Source organism: Mus musculus, chromosome 12 (assembly GCF_000001635.26).
Source record: "Mus musculus strain C57BL/6J chromosome 12, GRCm38.p6 C57BL/6J".
NCBI classification, from domain to species: Eukaryota; Metazoa; Chordata; class Mammalia; order Rodentia; family Muridae; genus Mus; species Mus musculus.
Genome location: NC_000078.6, coordinates 24650850 through 24675000, shown reverse-complemented (window position 1 = coordinate 24675000; position 24151 = coordinate 24650850). Strand labels below are relative to the sequence as shown.

The 24151-nt window shown below is 47.9% G+C and overlaps 2 protein-coding genes across 9 annotated transcripts in view; one reads left to right on the top strand and one right to left on the bottom strand.

Annotated features, from left to right (window-relative positions):
- Positions 1–9168, top strand: part of Cys1 (cystin 1) — a 16054-nt gene extending 6886 nt beyond the window's left edge. Inside the window, exons 2-5 of one of the 8 annotated variants that reach the window (NM_001004455.2) lie at positions 5251–5303; positions 7769–7911; positions 8174–8234; positions 8820–9163. In NM_001004455.2, the coding sequence (NP_001004455.2) occupies positions 5251–5303; positions 7769–7874 (159 nt within the window). In that variant the 3' untranslated portion in view covers positions 7875–7911; positions 8174–8234; positions 8820–9163. Of the gene's footprint in view, positions 1–5250; positions 5304–6291; positions 7417–7768 lie in introns of all 8 variants that reach the window. The other 7 variants (NM_001161807.1, NM_138686.3, XR_381178.4 and 4 more) reach the window with 7 other exon arrangements.
- A 3050-nt stretch (positions 9169–12218) lies between these two features.
- Klf11 (Kruppel-like factor 11) lies at positions 12219–23630 on the bottom strand. The gene is made up of 4 exons (NM_178357.3): positions 23435–23630; positions 21191–21442; positions 19225–20158; positions 12219–14818 (listed from the first exon to the last, which is right to left on the bottom strand). The coding sequence occupies exons 1-4, from the start codon at positions 23474–23476 to the stop codon at positions 14538–14540; spliced, it is 1509 nt and encodes a 502-aa protein (NP_848134.1). The 5' UTR covers positions 23477–23630; the 3' UTR covers positions 12219–14537.
- Between the last annotated feature and the right edge of the window lie 521 nt (positions 23631–24151).

Here is a 24151-nt window from a genome sequence, read left to right as displayed (position 1 = left end):
GCACACGAACACACCTGTACACACAAAGCTGATCAACTTAGGGGGGAACAGTCCATAGAAGACACGGGATCTATTTTGGTAAGTAAAGTAGGCAGTATATTTCTAAAAGAAAAAGCCTTTGAAACTTTACATATAGGCGCACATCTGTGTGTACACAGATGCATACTTAAAAAATATATACACAAGTGCACACTTACAAGCATATATGCACACACACACACTTAGTTGAAAGAGTCCAGGGAGACCTGAAGAGATGCCACCCTTCCTGCTCCTCGGGTTCTCTGTCTCTTTGCATGGCTGTGCTCCGTTTGTCTAAAGCCTTCCTGGGATGGTGAGGGGAGCTATGCCTTCTCCTACCCCACGGGGCACACTCACAAGCACATGTACACCCTGAGCTCAGCACAGTGCCTGTGGCCCTAGCTTACACTCTGTTGGTCCAGATGTGAAGTGTGGGCAGCAGGTAGCAGGCCTCCAGTGGGCTGGAGCAGGAGGCTCGACATCTCTGTCTCTGCCTTTCCCTCAAGCTCTTCCTTGGCTTTGGCAAGGCTGAGTGTTCCAGGACGGAGCTAATGGATTTCCCACCTCTGGCAGTCAAGTTCAAGGCTTAAACAAATTGGTCGGAGAAACATGGGCCCAAAGAGAAACAGAGGTGAGAACTGGACAGATGGAACAAGGTGGAGCCATCAGGGAAAGAGCCATAACGTGGCTCTTCTGATCCCTATGCTAAGAGCACAGTTCACATGGCAATACAGTTCTGTCATCCTGGCTGCCTCCAGGGAGAGTAGTAACCCTGTTATCAGCAAGCAGGTCCCGGGGTTGATGCTGGCTTCCATCTTGGATCTTGTCACCTGCCTGGTCAGAAACCATAACAAACCTTACAGTCCTAAGGAGAGGAGAAGCAGCCAAGAAGATGGCAGCGAAGCTGGCGCCAACGGAAGCTGAATGGAAGAGATAGGTGTCCAAGTAAGAGGCCTTCATAAAAAATCAAACCAGCTGCAGCAGGACGGGCAGCTGAAACTTACAGCTGAAAGCTGTAGGGAGGCAGATTGGTGTGAATGTGAGAAAGAAACTTCATGTACACCCGGAAGGATGGAAAAGGTTGTCCAAAGAGATTGGTTCACAGCATATTCACAAAAGCATTACCACCACAGCTCAAACAAGGCTGGAAGCAACACCGTGTCTATCTGCAGGTACCTGGAGAAGCCACACAGGGACATCCATGGGACAGGATGGCTTTCATTCTTTAGATGTTCTGTCAGACGTTGCTCCATAGATGGATGAGTCTTAAAGACAGTGTGCCTGTCACCAAAGGACAAATCCATGGTCCTCAGACCAGGCAAATTCAAAGATGGGAAACACCAACCATGGTGGTTACCAAGGGCTGGGAGAGGCCGTGGCGAGTTAGTGTTTAGTGAACTTTTAGTTCAGCAGGATGAAGAGCCGTGTGGCCCGTTGGCTTGTAACAGTCTGAACGTGCTTAAGGGACCCGGGAGGACACGCTTGGAAGTAACTGAACCAGAAAAAAATGTAGGCAATGTGTATTTTTACCACAGGCAAAGTGTTTTGTTTTTCTGGGTGTTTTGTTTTCTCTGGTATTTGAGACAGAGTCTTATGTAGCCCAGGTTGGCCCCAAATTCCTTTTGCAGCTGAGAATGGTCTTGAACTCCTGATTCCCCTGCCTAGGCTTCCTGAGTGCTAGGATTACTGGTGTGTGACCTTACTCTCAGATAGAAAGTATTATTTACTAATGTGTGTGTGTGTGTGTGTGTGTGTGTGTGTGTGTGTGTGTATTTGTATGCAGCACAGGCAAGCAGAAGCCTGTAGAAGCCAGAAGGCATTGAATCCCCTAGGGCTGGAGTTACAGGGAGTTCCAAGCTGATACAGGAGTGTGGTAACCAAACCCAGGTACTCTGTAGAAGCAGCAAACACTCTTTTGCCTTCTTTTTTTTTAAGATTCATTCACTCCATGTATATGAGTACACTGTCGCTGTCCCTAGACACCAGAGAGGGTATTGGATCCCATCTCAGATGGCTGAAGGCCACCATGTGGTTGCTGGGAATTGAACTCAGGACCTTTGGAAGAGCTCTTAACTGCTGAGCTCTCCCTCTAGCCTACATGAACACTCTTAATCTATACTGCAGTATTAGGGTTCTCTAGAGAAGCAGAGCATATAGAACGAATCTTTTTTTCTATATGTATAGAAGAGAGATCTATTAGAGTCACTTAAAGTCTATGATCCAACTAATCCAACAATGGTGGGCTACGAATGGAAAGTTGAAGAATCTAGAAGTTTCTCAGTCTACAAGGCTAGATGTCTCAACTGGTCTTCAGTAGACACTAGAATTCCAAAGAAGTAGGCTCTAGTGCCAATGAAGGAATGGACTTGCTAGCAAGAAAGCAAAGAAAAAAACGTTTCTAATTTTTTTGTTGTTGTTGTTTTTCCATGTTCTTATATAGGCTTCCAGCAAAAGGTGTGGCCCAGATTAAATGTATATTTTCCCTGGTCTACATAGCTAATTCTAGGACAGCTACACTTACACAAAGAAGCCTGTCTGTAAAAAACAAAAACAAAAACAAACAAACAAAATCCAAACAACAACAACAAGGCTTGTCTTCTTGCCTCAAGTTCTGGTTCAAAGGCAGCATGTCTTCCTACCTGGAGGGTCTGGACTAGAAGTGGATTCGCACACTTTAAACCAAGTAGAACAATCTCACAGGTGTACCCTTTATTTCTGGATTGTAGTTCCTTCTGATGTAGTCAGGTTGACAACCAAGGATAGCCATCACAACTACTGAGCAATGTCTCCACCAACCTCTATCTAGATTTAAAAAACAAAACAAACCAAAAAAACCTTAGAAATCTTCCCAGGAGGCTGGGGAGAAGGGTCAGTGGGTAGAGTGTCTGTATGCAAATATGAGGGCTTGAGTTCAGATCCCGGCACCCACGTGAAATCTGGATCTGGTGGTTTGCATTTATAACCTTGACTGTTCTGGGGATTGAGACAGGGTCCCTGGAGCACACTCTGGCCAGCCAGTTAGCCAGTATTTGAGCTCTGGGTATAGTGAGAGAGTCTGGCTAAAAACCAAACCAAACCAACAGAAAAGTAGTCAGTGATAGAGGTATAGACCTGTCCTATAAATGGATGTGCACATGTGTCATATATGCATACACCCTACATGTGCACATGTACACACACACATACACTTTCCCCAGAAGGTAATGGTTGATAAACTGAACGTTTGAATTTTTTGTTTGTTTGTCTATTTTGATGGATTCTAGAATAGAATTACAAATTCGAAACTGCTTCCCCACATCCCTGGAGCACTCGCTCTCCCACATCCCTGGAGCACTCTGACTCTGGTCTCCAGGCTGCCACGGAGCAGAGCAGCCTGCTGCCGTCTCACCTACCTCCTTCTTGACTCTAGGTGACCAGTCTTTACCTGAGCCTTTTGTCAGATAGGTTTTTAGGTTTTGTTGATGTTGTTGTTGTTTTTTTTTCTCTTTTTATCTCCTCTGTATTTATCTTTTAAAGCAGAATGTGACTGGGCACTGTTATTTCCATTCACAAGCCTTGCTGAGTTACAAGACCTAGGAAACTTAGGGTTTTGTTCTCAGGACTTTGGAAAACAAGCCACTTGGGGAATTCCCGTCAGGTTGTTTTAACTTGTGTTTACTTCTAAGAGTAATACATGCAGAATTAACTACAGGAAATGAAAATTTTAAGATGTAATTTAAGCCATCTTAATTTGGTCTCCTAAGGAATCCAGCTCGATGTTGTTGTTTTAAACCATTATCTTTGCATCACTGTTGCTTCAAGCCGCTATAACAAAATGCTTTAGGCCAGGTTACCTATAAGCAACGTACATATTGCTCACAGTTCTTTTTTAAAAATTGTAGTTGTTTCAGTTGTTTAAATATATATATGCATACACACACATATATATATTATATATGTAATATATGTATATACATATATAAGTATATATTGTGTATGAGTACACTGTATATGTCTTCAGACACACCAGAAGTGAGTATCAGATCCCATTACAGATGGTTGTGAGCCACCATGTGTCTCGGGACCTCTGGAAGAACAGTCAGTGCTCTTAACCACTGAACCATCTCTCCACCCCAGCATCCCACATGCTGGGATTACAGGTGTGTGCCTGATAGAACCTAGGGGGGAAACCCCCACTCAATTCCCAATTCGGCGTGCACCCAAAGAATCACGAAAAGGCCTTGATGTAATTACATGAGGTCGTTTAATAAGGGAGCTCTGGACCGACATGCATCCCACACAGGAGATAATGGATGTCGGCCACGAGGCTCGAAAACTAGGGGTTTTTATGGGGTAAGGGGCTTAGGGGTGTGGAATTCAGCATAGCGACACACTATTGGCTTATTCAAACATCAGCAGAAAAATTACATGTACGTGCAGGGTGTCAGAGTTCTGCGAGTTGTTGACTCAGTTCAGATAGCCCAGTTATGTCCTCACATTCCTCTTTATCTTAATGGACAAGATGTTCCCAAGAATGTTTTAACTACGGGGCATACCCGGGTTTCTTTTTCTTTGTTCTCAGCCCCAGGCAGCCTCTAGGCTCACAAACAACCAGCAATTTCTGAGTACTTTATATGACTTACAGGTCGTGAAATTTCATCTTTCTTTCATGCCCAGGGTAAACATGAACTCAGTGCATACTTGCTGAAGGGAAGGTATAGGGCTCTTGAGGCTGGGTGATATGATCCCTGGAGGTAGGGATAGGATGGTCTCATGCTAGGCACATTGGGACACTGATGTCTCGAGGTGAGAGACAGAATGAACCCCTAAGTGGTGGCAGCTGGGAGGCAAGAGACCCAATCTCAGTGCTGCTGTTTCTTTCTTTCTTTCTTTCTTTCTTTCTTTCTTTCTTTCTTTCTTTCTTTCTTTCTTTCTTTCTTTCTTTCTTTCTTTCTTTCTTTCTTTCTTTCTTTCTCTCTCTCTCTCTCTCTTTCTCTCTCTCTCTCTCTCTCTCTCTCTCTTTCTTTCTTTTTGTTCATTTTTTGAGTTTTATAAGTCTCTTCCACAGCCTCAGTTTTCTTGACTGCAAAATGGGTAATTTGGGGCTCCAGAGTCCAAGGGAAGAGGCTCCATCCTGATGTTTACAGACTCTGATTTAAACACGGTGGCTGTTGACTCCTCCATAAAGCCAGAGTGTTGATCCTCTATACTGGTGACAAGTTTTTGATGCCTTTTCCTATCTTCCTGCTCAAGGTGTCCCCAGAGAAGAAGGTTAAAGGCAACCCTGAAGACAGCTGTGCCTCTGAGTAAGTATGGGGAGGAGCCTGAAGTGCTTCCCTCATAGCCGCTTAGAGCCTTCCAGTCCCCTGTACTACAGGCCAGTGAGGCTCTCAACATGGAGAGCTGTGCCCTCAAGGGACATGAAGTGTGGCTTCAGAGCCTAGTACCCACAGCAGCTCTGAGCTTCCTCCTGACCTGACCTAGCTTCCTAGTTTCCTGGCTCGCTCATTAGCTCCCTCCCTCCCCTCCCTCCCTCCCTCCCTCCCTCCCTCCCTCCCTCCCTCCCTCCCTCCCTCCCTCCCTCCCTCCCTCCCTCCCTCCCTCCCCTCTCCCCGCCTCCCTCCCTCCCTCGCTGGGTTCGCTGTGGCCACTCTGGACTATTCAGGTCTGTTCAGATACACTTGGGTGTCCCGCTGTATTCTGTGGGTTTATCTGTAAAGACTGTCCTTTGGATCCTGATATAGCTGTCTCATGTGAGACTATGCTGGGGCCTAGCAAACACAGAAGTGGATGCTCACAGTCAGCTATTGGATGGATCACAGGGCCCCCAATGGAGGAGCTGGAGGAAGTACCCAGGGAGCTGGGGGGATCTGCAACCCTATAGGTGGAACAACAATATGAACTAACCAGTACACCCCCCCCCCCACCCCCCCAGAGCTCGTTTCTCTAGCTGCATATGTATCAGAAGATGGCCTGGTCGGCCATCAGTAGAAAGAGGGGCCCATTGGTCGGGCAGACTTTATATGCCTCTCAGTACAGGGGAACGCCAGGGCCAAGAGGTGGGAGTAGGTGGGTGGGGGAGTGGGTGGGGGAGGGTGTAGGGGACTTTTGGGATAGCATTGGAAATGTAAATGAAATAAATACCCAATAATAAAAAAAAAATAAAAGGAATGTCATCAAGTGACACAGAGTAAACGTGTTGATAAGATCTTCACTTACTTGGTTTTTTTTTTGTTTGTTTGTTTGTTTTTGTTTTTTGGTTTTTTTTTTTTGTTTTTTGTTTTTTTTTAAAAGACTGTCCTTTGCTATAAGGACATCATTGCAGCTCCAAAACCGTCATCAAGAAAATGAACTTAAAACTCCTTCAAGTTTCACATGTGGTGCTGCCAGGCTGGTGGCTCAGTATTTAGTCCCAGCACTTAGGACACAGAGGTAGAAGCAGAGGCAAGAGTTCCAGGCCCGCCTTCTGTATATAGCAAGTTCCAGTCTAGCCAGGGCTACCCAGGGAGACACTGTCTAAAACAAGCAAGCAAGCAAACAAACAAAACCAACAAAACCCACCCCAAACCCTGTAAGTAGAGTCCCAGGGCCCTAGACTCTTTGCCTTTAAAACTCCTCAGGGGCTGGCAACACAGCCTAATGGGAGCTTGCCTGGTATGTGCAATGCCATAGGTTCACTGCCCGGTACAGAGATAAAGTGGGGGAGGCAGTAAGACGGCTCCATAGGTAAAGGCACTTGCCACCAAGTCTGACAACATAATTTAGTCTCCAGAACCCACATGATGGAGAGGGAGAACCCAACATCTGCATGCTGTCCTTAACATCTATTGTGCTTAACTCTGGGTATCCACCTGCGGGGATATCAGCATGCATGGTGGGAGAGGCCTATAGCCACGTCACAGCCCCTTGGGTGCCAGCTGCTTCAGCCTCCACTGTTTCAGCCTCCTCGACTACTAGTGCCACGGGCTGGGGGGGGGGTAAGCCTGGAAGGGCTTGTTTCTGTTGAGGGTCTCCAGACTGGCAGGAAAGCCAACTTCCTGCACAGCTCCCTGGCTTGTTCTGATGTTATGGTAGGCCCTTGTATCCCTTTCTCTCTGACAGCGGTCAGTAGAGACTCCAGAGGAACCCTCAGGAAGGGTAGCCACCACCACTATTCCAGGCTTGCAAGGCTGCAGTCAGCTCACAAGCAGTTACTCCTGCTCAGTCCCTCCTAAGTCCTCATCTCCATATTAGACACAAGCAGCAGCTTAGCAATCCTCTGGGCTGTCTTGGGATGCAGTCCTTTCTACTTACTGATGGAGACAGCAAGAGACACAACTACTCCAGACATACGGTTACTGTGCATCAAAGCCAGCTGAGATCTGCCATCCTCCAAAGCATTTGGATGTCCGCCCCCCCCCCTCCCGCCTTGCTCTGCAGGTACAGTAGGAAAGGCGAATGCATTGGCAGCAGTCAGATCTTGGAAGGTCAAGCAGCTTTCCCAGGTCTCACACTCTGTGTTTTGGGAGAAGTATACAGAGCCCTGGATGTTGTTCTTGGAGGGTTAGCTAGGAACCTCAGATAGCCCTGGGCATCTGACTTGTCCTGCTTCAACCTCATCCAGGTCTTGGTGGATAAAATGGGAGGATGACGGTAGATATGAGTGAAGATGGTCATGTCTATGAGTAGGGTTCAGGTGTCTCCAGAGCAGAGGGTTTTGGTTCGGATGTCAGGATGGAGAAATGGGAGTTTGAAGGTGATATCCACCTCTGTCTGCATTTCTCATCCACAGAGCCCCGGGGAACAGCCCCAAGAGACCCGAGGGGCAGTCGGCCATCTCCTATGACTACTCAGAAGAGGAGCTCATGGCGAGCATTGAGCGGGAGTACTGCCGCTGAGCTGGACAAGCAGCCCTGGGCATCACTGGCCTTGCAGGTCTGTGAACTGGGCTACAGTAAAGGGCACCAGCTTGCCCTACCTGTGATCTAGTCAGAGGGGAACCACTTCTAAATGCAGCTATCTTCCCAAACTGATCTTTTAAGAGTCACAGTCGGAGTCCTGCCAATGGCCTGGCAGACCAAGAGTAGGTGCCAGGCCACACATGTGTGTGTGTGTACCCCCTCTTACTCTGAGGGGTAGCCTGGCTGTGTGGCTCCCCTGGATTCTGAGCTGTTTGTTCTACTTACTCATTTTCCAGGTGGGGAAGGGTCAACCCCTCTTGGCATCTGTGCCACAGGCTTCTAGAAGTTTCCACCAAGGTATGTTCTCAGTCTTCACACTAAGGTTTCTCCAGAGTGATGCAGTTTCCTCCGTGTATGTCAGTTTCCAAGTATCCGGATGGCAGGCAGATGATGAGTGTGTAGGTCTAGATGGGTCCAGAGATTGTATTTCTGACAGCTTCGAGGTAATGGCAAGCTGCAAGGACTGAAGAGCTTCAGCGTGTACAAGGGACTCAGAGCCTGAGTCCCTTGGCTTCTCCCTTCTGTGTGCTGGGGGCTCCTCCAAGCCACAGTGTAGCAGCCTCCCCTGCTTGGATGTAGCAGGAAGAAAGAGGGCTGGGAACCACAGACTTCTTTGGCATCCCGGTATTACATTAGCTTGCTACCACTTCCCTCTCTGGGCCTCTCAGTTTCTCTCTTGGGGAGAATCCTGGAGGTTCTTTGAGGTCTTTCAAGCTCTATTAGTTTGGCAGCTAGACAAACTGAGGGTTTGTGTCAGAAAAGGGGGTAGAGAATAGGGAAACAATGGCAACTTTTGCTAAGGTCAAAACAGGTCTCGGTTTATGTTGCATCCCCGGACCAAGACAGTGGCCTTCATCAGCATCTTCCCTCTCCTGAGAACAGCTGCCAGTCCATGAATCCTCAGAACACAACCTAGAGTATCTCAGGAACCAAGGAAGAATGGTCACTGAGACCGTCCCCACACCCTCGGTCCTTTGCTGTCACCTGCAAATGATTCCATGAACTCGTGACTTGACAAGAGTACCTTTGAGTACTTGGCTGAGAGACTGCAACAGTTGGAGCCCAGAGCCATGGAGTGTCTACCGAATGGCTGAGGGTCGGGTCAAAACCTCCCAGAGCTAGCAACTGTATCTTACTGGAGCCCAAAGGACTGCTTTTGCTATGAAAATGAAGCTGTTTCTATTTTGATAACACAAATATTAAAAATGCTTATTTTAAAAAAGGTTAAAAATGTTAATGTTTTTTACCAAAGGGCAAATTAGGCTTTGAACCTGATGTTGTAAATATTTACAGCTGTATGTGTCTGTTCCAATAGGAACTTTCATCTGATTAAGAGGAAGATGGGGGATAAAAACAGAGGAGAAAGACAGTAGCTCCGCCTTTCCTGGGGAAACCCTTGATGAGATCAAGGTGCTAAGATAGAAAAATTACATCTCACAGTAGCTAACATTCATCAACATGAAGGTATGCATCTTCTCAAACCTAAGAAGCCACCGCCATTCCCAGATCTAAAGGAAAAGAACAGCAAAAAACCAAAACCCCAAACCAAACAAAACCCTGACTTCCAGGAAAGGATCTACTGAGCAGTGGCTAGCCAAACCGTGTCGGCCGACTGATGAGCTGTGATCCTGGGAAACTCAGGCTCCAGAGAGGCTGCACGAGGTGGGCTTGGGTATCACTGCAGCCTACAGGAGCATCTCCTGTACTGCCCAGGTACCAGGTATCCACCTACGGCCCCCATTGCACAGCTGCTTCATGGTTGGCTACCCATGTTGCTTTCCCTACAACATGCTCAGCTTTCAGAAATCCTGGGTAGGCTTTCTGGACAGAGGAGCAGAACTGTGAGAAACTGCCAGGCCTCTGCTGTTCTTCCATGGGGTCTTGGCTTGACCCTTCAAAAAGAAAACAGTTTATTTCTGCCCAACTCTTGATAGGAGGCAGAATACCCCCATCATCATGGACCTGACACTCACCGTCATCTGGCCTGGATGCTGCACACAGACACCCGGTCTCCAGGGTTCAGCCCAGGGAGGAGGGAAGCTCTGTCAGGGGGTGGGGTGTGGGCAGTGTCATCCATTCATTAATCCTAGAATCTACCAGGGGAGGAACTCCCAGACAGGAGTTCCAAGAAATGAAATGGCTCTGGGAAATTTGGAACATCAAAAAAAAAAAAAAAGTGCTAAAACTTTGTACCAGGCAGTTTGGACCAGTCCCTGCTGATGGAGAAGGCTCCTGCCAAGCTGACCCATACCTCAAGGACACAAGCGCAGAGGTCTGGAAGCTTCTTGAGGCTCTGGCCCCTGTCCAGAAAGCCTACCCAGGATTTCTGACCAGAAGGGCTCAGGTTTTCTCAAACACAGCTTTCACACATCTTGAGGAAGGTCTGCTGCAGAGCCAGTGGGCCCAGTGGTAGAAGAACCAATTCCTACAGGTTGTCCTTCAACTCCCCCATGCAGCCACACTGAATTCACTGACAGCCCTCGGGGGCTGAGGGGCTCAGGAGTACTCACCAGATAGGAATTGTTTTCCAACTTTAGTCTCTCAGTAGACAAATGGTGGGAGCTCTTTCACAGAAAGGGTTCCTAAATTTAATCTTCCAGACTCAGGAAGAAATGTGTTTAGTAAGTCATTGGACACAGTTAGGAGGAAGGTGTCTTTGAGTGATTCTGAGCATTAAGAGCATAAATCACATATTTCTAAGAGTTTTGTTGTAACTTAATATTTGTGTGTGTGCACAGGCATGTGTATGTGTAATATGTGGGTGTTCAGGCTGTGGTACATGTGTGGAAGTCAGAGAACAATTTGCAGGAGTTAAGATTCTCTTTCTACCAAGCAAACTCCAGTCCCCAGGCTTGGTGACAGGTGCCTTAACCCACTGAGCCCTCCTGCTGACCCATAAATCACATATTAGACCCTGAAGGTTAGTTCCCTCCTCTAGGAAGGAGGCTTTATAATTAAACCTTTTTTGGGGTGCTAGCCTGGACCTTGGGGTAAACATAGACCTTAAAAGGCAGGAAGGAACTGTTTCATGGTATAAAGAAATCCTTCATTTGCTGGATGATGGTGGCACACCCCTTTAATCTCAGCACTTGGCAAGAGGCAGAGGCAGAGGCAGGTGGATCTTTGAGTTCAAAGCTAGCCTGGTCTACAGAGTGAGTTCCAGGACAACCAGGGCTGCACAGAAAAACTCTTTCCAGTGCTGGCAGGGAGGAGTTGCCTACTCTAGACATGGGGTCCTGGGAAAGACAGAGAAGCACTTGAACCCTCAGAATTAGTTGGCCCACAGCTTGCACCCCAAAGTTGCTGGTGGATGAGACATATATATATATACACACACATACATACATATATATAAACATATATATATACACACATATATACATATACATATAATATATATTATATAGCACACATAGTCTTTAGACTACTTGCAGTCCTGATTACTGCAAAAGCAATTTTTCTTATGGAACATCTATGACAGACAAGTGGGCACAGCCTATGCCAAGCTTAGTGCAACCAGGCCCTGGACAAATAAAACAAGAGAGGTGAAGTATATTATGTGTCCAAGAGGCAGAGATAGACAGGTAAGTCTCAGTCGCTCATTAGGAAGGTGGTTGTCTGGATTCACACCCATATGACCCCTCCTGTAGTCAGTCTCTGTCTACAAGAGCCCAGGAGCAACAGGGGAGACTCACCCTGCTACCCAGCACATAGTCTCTCAGCAGTAGTAGCCATGTCTCCAGCCACCCAAGGTTACTGTGGGGCCTGACTGATGCATACTCTGAATTGTAGAGGCCAGCCGGATGCAAGAAGTGGGGAGGGAGGACACAGAGGGAATCTTGTCCTGACCCTTGCTGTGGATGGCTGGTACCAGCAGAAATGGAAGTCAGTCTCCACTATTGTTAGGCGATAGCTACATTGCTGCTGTTATTTTAATGTTCAAACTGCCTGAACTTGGCAGCAAAGATTTTTTTTTTTTTTTTGGTTTTTCGAGACAGGGTTTCTCTGTATAGCCCTGGCTGTCCTGGAACTCACTCTGTAGACCAGGCTGGCCTCGAACTCAGAAATCCGCCTGCCTCTGCCTCCCAAGTGCTGGGAGTAAAGGCGTGTGCCACCATGCCCGGCTGGCAGCAAAGATTCTTACGGGTTGACTTCTTTGCCATTGTATTGCATTCTCTGAAACCAACTAGAACTGCCCAAAATAAGAGTTCAAGTTAGGCCAATACATGATGAATCTTCCAGAATCACACGAACACAGTTATATAACACATCACTCAAGTCTTGTCTGCGAACCAAGAGAATTTTATACGATTCAAAGAAAAAAAAAGTTACATTACACATGTTCATTTAAATAAGTCAAAGTCTTTTACATAAAACAAAAGTTGTTAACATTTAAACTTTTATTACTAAAACTACTGAAAGGCTCAACAAAATAATTAAAAAAAAATCAAGAACTTCTCAAGCGATAAAGTGCACTGGGGTCACCACCACGCCGTGGGGATTTGGGGAGGGCCCTCAAGGGAGCAGCCACTCCCGGGGCTCTGGGGCTCAGGGGTCCTTTTCAGATAGGAACTGTTTTCCAACTTAGTCTTTCAGTAGACAAATGTTGGGGGCTCTTTCAGAAAAGGGGTTTCTAAATCTAATTGGGAAATGGAAACCTAATGGCATTGCAACACACCAGTCATTTAGAAACAACACTGGTCAGATAAAGTCCTGTGATGAGCAACCAAACACCCCAAGGCCTTCCGCTACCCACAGAAATGCCAGGACAAGGAACAGCACTCTGCATGTCACAATGAAAAAAGACATCCAAGTTGGATGCCATTTATCACTTACACGGTCGCCAGTGTGGATGCTGACTTAAAACAGGTGGACAGGACCAGGGTGCTGGGACACACGTGAGCTATATACAGTTAGTTTTCCTGCACTCCATTATGTTGAAAGACATTAGCAAGACTGCTGTCTGGGCAGTTCCTAAACACATGTACATACAGAACTCGGCTACCACAGCAGCTTAACAGGGGTCAAGTAACATACAAGGTATGACCACATAACGGTTATATAAGGCTCAAAAGACCTGAACACAAAAGCCTCATTTTACGTTTAATTATTTCAACCTTGCCATCATTTAATAAAGTTAAATACCAATGATTAAAAGGCAAATACAAAACCTAATACATACCACACAAAAATAGTCTCAGGCTGCCCAAACAGCACAATATACCTGTTATCACACTTGCTGTACTGCCTGAGCTTCCCAGAATTTATCTAAAACCATTCTGTTTTTGTGATCACCTGGATGCAGAACACCCGCTCACGAGGCGTAAAAGCAGTGCCTGAAATCTGTTTTCAGGAAAGCTACAATATACCCATTCCAAGTCTTCTTGTTTGAGCAAACTAATTTCCTTCACACACAATGATTGAAAAAGCAGTTGGGTGACAGCCACTGCCATTTAATGATATGTTTCTCAGTGTTTTGTCCATAGTCAGAGAGGCATCCGAACCCCAGAGCCGAATGTGCACAAAGGCCTTGCTTTGTGGAAGCTGCACTCTGGCGGAGAGTTTAACCAACCAGTACAGACATTTCCTTTTCCCTGTGGTCATTCAATCTAGCACGCAGTACAAAACCACAACAGAAGCCAACAGGTAACATACAGAGTTTCTGCGTCTACATTCTTAGTGTTGGTGCTTAACACAGACAGGACATGGGGTCATTTGCTCTTAGCAGACAGATGGCCCAGGAGTCCACATTCCATATTTGCCCCTGCTCAGCTGGCCAGCAGCCCAGGCAGACTGGGCACACCTTCCACAGGGACACGAGACTCACATGATTAGTTTTACCTAACCACAATCTTAGTTCTGTGGGCTATAGGATCGATTGCTAGAATTTCCCCTGAAACTGATACAAAGAAGCTAACTACAAAGTTTATTTTTCCCCTTTAAGAGTTCTTTATTCAACCAGTTCTGATCTAAAATATTGACTATAAAAGGCTGGTAACAAACTTGTTATTTTTGCTTCTTTCTGACTAACTACCAGGCTTACTCTTAAGCAGGGTTATTACAAAACTTTGTTATAAAACATGGAAAAGAAGGCTGTAAAATTTTCTATCCACAAACTGGTGATTTGAGCACAATATAAATATTTTTATAAAAAGTATAAAAATTAGTACCCTGTCACATTTCTACAAAACATGAATAGAAAGGTATAAAAAAAAATCCAGACTTTGTAAACTTTATTGCAGAAATATTTGTTTGAATGCTGGTGATTTAGAGCAAATTTTCTTCCATTTCCTTACAAAAGAGAGAGAGAGACAGAGACACGACAGAGACACAGACACACACAGACACAGACACACACACACACAGAGACACACACACAGAGACACACACACAGACAAAGACAGTCAGAGTTCTAAAACTACAAAAGATATCAAACAGGGTCCCAACCAGAAAAGTAAAATTAATATACTTCCATCAGAACCAGCTCCCCACTTCAACAGCCCAGAGACCACATTTATTTTTGGAGAGGAACACACAGGTTCCATTCCTGAAGAGGCTTTTGAAGAAGCCCACAGGTGACGGATGCCACAGAAGGATGCCTCAGCCAGAGGCCGGCAAGGGTTCGAGGATGCTCCCGGGGCTCTCTGCCAAAGTGATTCTGTTCAGCTTGCCCACCTCTGCCTGCCAGCCTGGGATCTTCTTGGTTGTCATGTGGCGACGAGCGTGCTTTGTCAGGTGGTCACTCCGCATGAAGCGCCGGTCACACACAGGACACACAAACTTCTTCTCTCCCGTGTGAGTCCTGCGGTGGCGAGACAGTTCATCTGACCTTGCGAACTTCTTGTCACAGCCGTCCCAGCTGCAGGTAAAAGGCTTCTCCCCTGGTGGAAGGACACAGTACAGTCAATGTGCACGCTCAGCACTTACTGAGAAGTCCACCAGTGCTGCCCACACAGGTCTGCTCATCAGACAGCAGAAGACTAACAGCTGCTGTCTAGCCCTGGGCCACTCAGAACTCAGCAAGGCCTCCACAATGCATTTCTTTCTACCCCATGATGCAATTTGCCAAAGCCCACAGGTATACTAGGATAATCTTTAATCTCTCCAAAAATTGACATGTACAGATGTATGCTGCTTCATGGAGACTCATTATGTGTTTACTTACATGATGGAGTTACAGGCATGCACTACCATCCCTTGCCTTTAAGAAGCATTTTACAATAAAAAAAGACTAATCAACTGTTATACTTGGGAAAGACTTCTTTTGAGACAAGGTCTCACTGTGTAGCCCTGACTGTCCTGGAATTCCCTACATAGACCAGACCTTAACCTCATAGAGATCTGTCTCTGCCTCCCAAGTGCTGGGATTAAAGGTGTATACCAACATCCTGGATATTTTTCTCTTTGGTAGGGTCTTGCTTAGTACAGCCCAGGCTTGAGAACTTGAGAGATTTTCCTATCTCTGGAAAATGCTTTTTTTTTTGAGATAGGGTTTTATGAAGGCCAGGACAGCCTCCAACACTCACGTAGCAGGAAGGACACCCAAGTTCTGATTCTCCTAACTCTACCTCATAAGTGCGTACCACCTTCCTCAATTTTACATTCTAGGGACGGAACTTTGTGAATGGTAGTTAGGTACTCTACCTACTGACTACCATCCTCAGATGTGGCAGAAAATTCTTTAAGGAAATAATTCCCCCTCTCAGGACAAACTGCACATACCCTAAAAAGTCCTTCCAAGGGGCTTTAAGATTTCTTAGAACCATTGGTTTCTGTCCACACTTCTTATCTCACTGACACACAGGCTGCATCAGTTACTTTCCACGGTGCTGACAAAAGCAAGTTAAGGAAGTGTTCATTCTGGCTCAGTTTGAGGGCATAGATCCACCATGGCAGGAGAGCATGGTGGGCGGAGCTTGAAGCAGCTGGTCATACTGTGTCCATAGTCCAGAAGCAGAGAGAAATGAACTCTGGCGCTCAGCTTTCTCTTCTCCTCTGTATCCAACCCAGAATCCTAGTTAATGTGGGTCTTCCCACTTCAGGTAACGTAACTAAACCTTCTCCCCTCAAGGCCCAACCAAGGTTCTATGTTCCGTCAAGCTGACCGTCAATATTAAACACCACACGAGTCAGAGTTTGTGCTCACTTTCTTGTCAGAAGCTTTAAGTGCCCACTGACGCTCTAGAGCCCAGTATCACCTTCCTGGAGTTACAGAGGCAATGGAGCCTTTAGCAGATAAAGAGTAAACCCTCCTCTTCAACAAACTCCTGTTCCAACCAGCACGGGACCAGGCCCTTCTCTGTATCCTGACGATGGCAATCATAGACTGCGTGCACGAGGGATGATTTGCTAGACAGCTATGCACTGCTCTGTGATCTGTCTCCATGATTTCCTATAGCAGGTAGCCAATACTAGGTCTGAAGAGACACCAAGTCTGATAGATCTTAGAGTTGAACTAACAGAAAATCCAGCAGCGAGGCTTCATATTCTGGATTTCAAAATCTTCCATGGCAAGCAAAGGTGGCTGATGTGGTTTGATTATGACCCCAAACTCCACCCCTTGGAAATGCAATTCTAAAGTCATACATCACTGATACTTAAGAGGTAGTAGGATCATTGATCACTGACTGGTCCTGACTAACAAGAGTCCCAGTAGTGGCCTTGTTATAAAAGCAAGCTCTCAGCCACACTAGATGATAGTCTCTGCCACACTGGGAAGATCTTACAGATAACTGAGTGACACATGCTTTTAGACTCCCAGCTCCAGAGCCTGGAGCCTGGTGGAGTATTCTTTACCAGAAGCAGGCGCAGACAGCTGCCCTTCCTACCCCTGCTCCCGAGGTCAGTAGCATACACAATGCCCGGGAGGTGCACAGAGAATGCCAGCCCCTTGGCACACGATTTACAAAATTCCTTGTATTCAGCCAAAATGGTGTACCCATTCACCTGACTTTCTTCATGTAAATAATCGTTCTGGTTAAAAGAAATACTTGAAACACAATCTGAAGTAAGCCCACCTGAAGCTTCCGTGCCTTGGAAGACTCCACGGAGAGCTGGTGAATGGAAAAGCAGCGGTCTCGTCAGAGCCTCCCGCTTGTTTAATCTGAACTGAACTTCTCTGAGAAGGAACTGGCTTTATCTCGGGTTTTGTGGGTCTGACAGTCCTCCTACCTAGGGAAACTGAGTGAACATGGAAACCCTGTCACCTCTCCCAACCTACAATCTGCGCTGATGTAAAGTTCATCTAGACAGACCAAGCAAAAAATGGGGGTTCACCCTGCCAAAGAACCCATGTGAACATAGCAGGTTGCTTCTTCATTACACACAGCTACCAGAACAACCTTGACAAAGGTGGATGACCACCATTTACAAGGTGTGACACCAGGAATTCTCTATCTAGTTTAGACGATAAAACAAGGGGTGGGGGTGGGCATCACGATTTAGCATGCTTGCTGCTCTTACATCACACATACAGCAGACCCCAGGACTTACAGTGGCAACTCACAATCACATGTAACTCCAGCTCCAGGGGTCAAATCTACAGGCCGCTGCGCTCACATGCACATACTCACACACAGAAACATAATGGGTGTGGCAGCACACCTCTTTAATCTCAGTACTCAGGAGGCAGAGGTAGGTGCATTTCAAGGCTAGCCTGGTGTATATAGAGCAAGTTCCAGGATGGCCAGGACTACAGAGAAAAAAAAAAAAACCACTGTCTTAAAAAACCAAAACCAAAATAGGAGTAGTAGTAGTGATAATGATAATAATAATTTAAAAATCCTAAAATTGTAAAAACAAAGCAGAAGTGAAGAAACAAAGGAAGTGGTGGTGAGACACAATAACTCCCTAGGGTCAAAGAGGATGGATATCAACATACACTCAACCTTTGTGGGGCAGGCCCTGAAAGGATCAATAGGCAGAGATGGGAGAGGGCTGAGGCTGATGTGTGGAAACAGACAGATGAGAACAAAAGAGCCTGTGTTTGCTCTGACAAGGAGACAAGTCCAGGACAGCTGTAAGGTCCGAATCCTAAAGCCGACCTCGGCTTCAGCATATGAAGGGACAATTCTTTCTGGAATGTCTGCTTCTGGAGTCTGCCACAGCCGGAGTACACTGTGCTAATTAGAAGCCAGCCTGCATCAACCTATTTTGAAATAAAAACCTGCAGCAGGAACTCTCTCCAGGCCTTTCCTGTGCTCGATCCAGACATCCTAATGGGGTGATGTTTCAGGGTTGAGTGTAGGAAGCTCTACTGCAGACGTCTGTACACATGCTCACATGTAAATACGTGATTCTCTAAAGTCAGCTTTAACAAGAAGACTAGACTATGTAACCACTAAAAAATGCCAAACACATCAACTCACAGAGCACCTAAGAAACACTTGCTCTACTCTACCAAGTGATTCCTGCCAGGTGGCGCCCAGTGTCCCTGCTGGACAGCATGGCTGGCAGTCACCAGCTCACAGAGCTGTAAAACATCAACTAATGAGAATGTGCAATGCAGTTCTCAAACCACCCCTTTTCAAGTGCATATGGCTAGTGGCTATCCTAATGGCCAGAGAATGTTAAAAAAAATAAACTCAGAAGTTTATAACTGTGTGACTTAACCTAAAACTCTACAGTTTCAACCGTACAGTTAAAACACTCTATAGTATGAACTTTGAGGGTCTGAACACACCTCCAGTCACACCGATGTTTTTACTAACGCCTACTGTAGTAGGGTGAAGAGTATCCTAAAGCCATCTCAAGTCCCCATTCTCTCCTCCCTCCGGCAGGTACCTGCCTCTCTTAAAGGGGTCTCAGGGAGCTTTCCTCCCTTGAGCTGTGTTCCCATCACACCAGGCACCCCACTGTAGAAAGAATATTTTATGTCTGTATGGATGTGGTACCTGTCAATAATCCGATGGCCTATGGCTTAGGTAGGAAATAGGAGGTAGGACTTCTGGGAAGAATTCTGGGATAGAGCCAGGCGGGAGATTCACCTGGGAAGATCTACTATATTCTCTGGCCATTAGGGAAGCCACTAGCCACATGCACTTGAAATGAGCTGGTTTCACTGAGAACTGATATATACATCCTCAGTAGTTGAGGTAGACATGGTACCCGAGCCATGTGGCAGAATGTAGGTTAAAATAATTGGGTTATCTAAGTTATGATCTAGTCAGAGTAGAGCTCAGCTATATGGCCAAGGTATTTGTAAACATAATTTGAGTCTGAGTCCTATTTCTGGGAGCAAGGGGCTGAGAGAAAGAACCGGACTTAACTTCTACACCCTACCACTTACCTGTGTGAGTGCGAAGATGAGCTTTAAGGTGGGAACTTTTGAAGTAGGTCTTCCGGCATCCTGGGAAGTTGCAAACATAGTTCCTCCTTCGGGAAAAGTCTACCTGAGGGGCACAGTTCTGGCTGGAGGCAAGGAACACTGGTGCAGGGGCAAGGGGCAACAGCTTGGTATTTCCAATGGCCATGACACTGGATGGACAGGCAGCAGGCTGGGGGAAGGTGTTCTGTGGCAAGACCAGCATCACAGTTCCCTGAGGCACAGGTGGGCCCATGAACACAGGCTGAGACATTGAAGCAGCTTGGGGTAGGATGGGCTTGATAGTCCCTGCAGGCAACTGGGTAGGAGGTTTCAAAAAGGCTGAGAACAAGCCATTCTGTCCAGCCACAGGGATCATCTGGCAAAGGACAGGGGGACTGGATACAGGGACAGAAATCAGAGGGGTGATTTTCCTTGACAAGTCACTTTCAGGATTCTTTGGTAAGCAGGTCTGAACAGCAGCGGGCCATCCTGTCTGTTGACCTTTGTCAGTGGGGAACGAACCACCGGACTTGTGCAAGCAAGGCTGACAGGAAACCAAGTTAGTGACGAGTAAGCCATTTGCCAAGCGTGTGTCCTGCAAGGCTTCGAGGTGGTCCAGCAAACGCTCCTGTCCTTCTCCGCTGTCGGATGCTCGTTGCTCTTGAGTGGGGCCAGTTGGGAAGCGCGTAGGAGCAGGACTCTCCCCGGTGTGACGGATCACACTGGTCATCACAGCCCTGCAGGAGGACCCTGAGGCTGGCTCCAGTGGTTCCCTCTTGCTCAGTGTTCTGGGGCCCCCAGCAGGGGATGGGGGGAGGGCAGTGACCATGCATCCTTTGGAGTTAACTACTTGGGAAGGAACAGGGGTCCCTGTTGACGGCTCCGTGAGCTCTGGGCTCTGAGGAGGAGTTATACACTTTTTAAAAGAAAAAGGGAAAGAAAGAACAGCACCACATCAAAGGTTGTTTTGGTCAAAAGAGCAGCGAAGATATTATCTGACCGCACTGCTCCCGCTGCCTGCGAGGGGACTGCACAGACTGACCCAAGGGATCTCTGGGGACCCTGCTGTTCCTGCTTCTCCCAATACGGACTGTCCCTACTCAACCATGCATATGTCTTGTTGAAAGGAAGGGTGGTGTCAACCCTAGGTCATGCGCGTAACTACTGAAATAAGCAATTTAACTACAAGGACTGCAGAAAGAAAACGGATTCTTACTTTAAAATAAAAGCGCTCATGACGTTTCAGTCCTTAAATCAAGAAAGCACTGGTTCTCCTGAGCCACACCTCTCTGTGCTGGCTCCCAGCAGTTTCTTGGCCACCTCATAAAAGCCCAAGCCTGAAAACCCGAGGGCTACTATGAGCCAGCCTGGACTTCCTCCAGTGCTCACCGCCACCAACTCCTCCAGCAAGTCCCTAGCCTGGGCAGTCAGCCCTCAGCTGCACTACTGCTAGCATTCGATCTGACTTCTCCAACCCGGAAGCACTTTCACTGGTGCTGTAAGTTAAAACCTAAAAATAAAATACTGGTTTACCAACTTCAAGTTACACTAGTTGGCTGTCACAGGAAGGCAGAGGTGGCGTGTCTCCACTAAGCTAAAGACTGTCTGATGTCAGAGCACATGTGTTCTCGTTTCCCACAAATCCTCATCCTAGTCTGGGACCACTCAAGACCACACCTTAAGACTCCTAGAAAACAAGCACAATACACCTTTCTGCAACCACCTACAGGCTTTGTCCCTGAGCACCTGTCAGCAAGTTATGACCTACCACTGAACAGAAAGCACATTTAAGAGAGGAATTTTCACACTTTGGCATCCACATAAAAGGAGTACAGGCAACCTCTTGGCCAGCATCATTTGTTAATCTCCGTCCAAGTTCTCCAGCGCATTTTACCTATGCTATTCTAGGCAGTTCACAAAAATGCTTCTCTCCCCCACCTCCTCTTACCAGAGTTGAAAAAGAATGGAAGTCCTTTGGTAGATCAGGTGCAGCTGTGTCCATAAGCACAGCAGTGGTGACGTCACCAGAGTCAGAGACAGGCGTGAGGGGTCTCATCTGGGACCTCTGACCCCAAGAGCTCATGCAGACAAGAGCTTCCACAGCTTCGATGTCCGTCTGCTCCAGGACGCTGCATGTGGACCTTTCGCTGTCATGCCGCTTCCTCTCCAGGATCGACTCACAAATGTCCATGATGTCAGCCTAAAGGCAGCACAACACAGTGGCTCCTTAGTTCAGGAGAATAAAGGGACGATAACCCTGACAGGTATGTGGGTCTACCATAGACATGTGCAGCACCCTTAACAAAGCAATGGTCTCTGTCTTGGAATAAAAAGACCCAAACGGGACTCTCAACACAACTTTGTTTTCAAGCTCTGAAGACTGGGCTTGGTTGAGAAACAGTTTCCACAAAAAACAAAACAAAAACAAAAACAAAAAAACCAACAAAAACAAAATAAAACAAACAAACAAAAACCCGCCCCCGATTCTTAAAAAGGTTCCAAGGCGGGGCTATTGCTCAATAGTTTAATGCCTGACTACCTCACGTGTGCACCTGAATTCAATCCCCACAGCTATAAAATAAACAAAACAGGTTACTAACTTCTTCTCTTGGCTAAATGATGAAGATTAACTCTAGAGGTAAACACCAGAATGGCTAGCAGGAAGGTGTTGTAGGAAAGGGAAACAGGCAAAGCAGCAGATGAAACCAAGCAGCCAGTTAGCTGGTGGGTGAGATCATCTAGCGCAGGACCAGAGTGGTGTCCCTAAGAAAGGAAACACTACCCCAAGCTTAATTTCCCAGTGGCTGGACCTAGGTTCCATGCTAGCACAGTCCTCCGTGACTGCCTGCTTCCTCAGCAGACTCAGAAACATTAAATCACTTGTTATGAGAACTAGGGAGGAGGTCAGGTGAGAGGAACAGCATGAGAAAGCTCAACCATAGTCCAGGAAAGGTGTCTCCTCCTGTATACCATGTCACCTTTACATGCAGGAGTGGGGAGGAAGGGACTGGAACCTAGCCTGTCCAAAAGAGAAACTTAAGCCTACAGACACATATTTCCATACATATTTTCTGAGCTTCAAAACTTCCTGTCTGTCCAGATTCCCCTTCACTGAACAGGCAAAGATATGACCATAGGGGCCAGACAACCTCCTGGAAGGGTATTTTGATTATGAGCCTTCAAGTGGAATCAATGTCCAGCCCCATACTAGGAAAGAATGCGAACGTAGGTTCCCTTGAGTCCATGTAATACTGTGTTCTCACCAGGAACCTGCTCCGCACCACTTCTCTGGCCCCCTACATTTCTATCAGGTTCTGTTGCTCCACACCCTACACCTTCTGACAGAGGTCCCTGCCATGACTTCACTCAGTCCCTGGGCCCAAGCCTGCAAAGTCCCATTTTACCACACCCCTTCTCACTTAGACTCCACCCTTCGCCCAGCTCTACCCTTACCAGCCCATTAAGCTTGGCTGACACACCTCTTCGAACCACACTCTTGCACACTCGCCTATCAAGACACACTATTGCCTTGCTCCTCATTCCGTCGTAACCCCATCCAGGCACTCTGGCCACACCCTCCTGAGATACCTTTACTTTGGCTCCACCCACAGCCCCTCCCACTGCACTCCTACCAGATGCTCTCACCACACTCCCTCCCTTCGGCTTAGCCTTTGCCCCGCCCCTAGATAAACTCTCACTATGCACTCTTACATCGGCCCCGCCCCACAGTCCTACCAGAGGTTCTCACCAAGCTCTCTAGCTTCGGTTCCGCCCTCTTACACTACTACCAGGTGCTTTCACCATGTCCTTCGCCTTGGTCCCATCTAGTTCCCCCAATATCTCCTCCAAGCACGCTTGCCCACGCCCTAGCTTTGGCCACGCCCCCATGCTGCGCCCCAGCTTTGACTCCGCCCCCAAGTTCCCGCCAGCCGCGCCCACATCCAACAGCGGTCCTCCTCTGGATTCGGGTGACGTCATGGCTGGAAATAGCCGCGCCGGGCGGGGCCGCAGCGGACCAGAGACAAAGCTGAAGGCAGGCTGCCGCGCTAACACACCCCCCTCCCCACCCTGACCCGGCCGAGCCTCCGGGTCCCTGTCCGGACCAGAGCAAATCCGCAGCCCCCACCGCAGCGAGAAGTCGCCATCCCTCCCGCGTCCCCCGTCTCGTCCCGCGCTCAGCCCCGTCACTTACCGCGCGCCCGTCGCCGGGGCCGGTGGAGCCCGGCGAGTGCATGGTGCCGTATGGCCTGCAGGCAGCAATGCTGCGAGGCAGGAGCCCTGCGTGCGGCGGAGGCTGCACGTGTGCGGCGGGCGGCGGTGTCCCGAGCGTCTGTTCCCGGCGCGCACCTCCGCCTTCCTTGCCGCGCGGCTCTGCCTCCGCGCGGCCCGGGAGGCGCGGGAGGGGCGGGGCGCCACGGAGGGAGCGGCCCTGGGCGGGGCGCGCGGGCAAACCAAAATACACCGCTCCCTGCTGGGGGCATGGCCTCTGCCGCCAGCCAATCAGCGCCAGGCCGGCAAGAAGCGGGCCAATGGGCGCCGCGGGGGGGCGCGTGATCGGAGCCTGGCTGCGGCGTGATCCGGCGGGGCGGGCGGCGGCACGTGTTTTGGTCCGGGCTAGAGGCGGGGCGTGAGGCCTGGAAAGTAGGGGAAAGGTCCCGGCGGCGGCGCGGCGGCAGTCGACCGCAGTAAGGTCCTCTTCTGCCGCAGGGGCTGCTCGCAGAGGTCGCGCGCTGGCCCCACGCCGTGGACGGATCTGGTAGGCGGGACCCACAGGGACGGCCTCACCCTGTCTCTAATTTCTTTTAAGCTGTCGTTGGCTCTTAGGACCGCATCTCTGCCCAGGAAGAGGCTTGAAAGCTGCTTGGGTTTAGGGACGACATCCGCTTTTTCCTGCATGGCGCCAGATCAA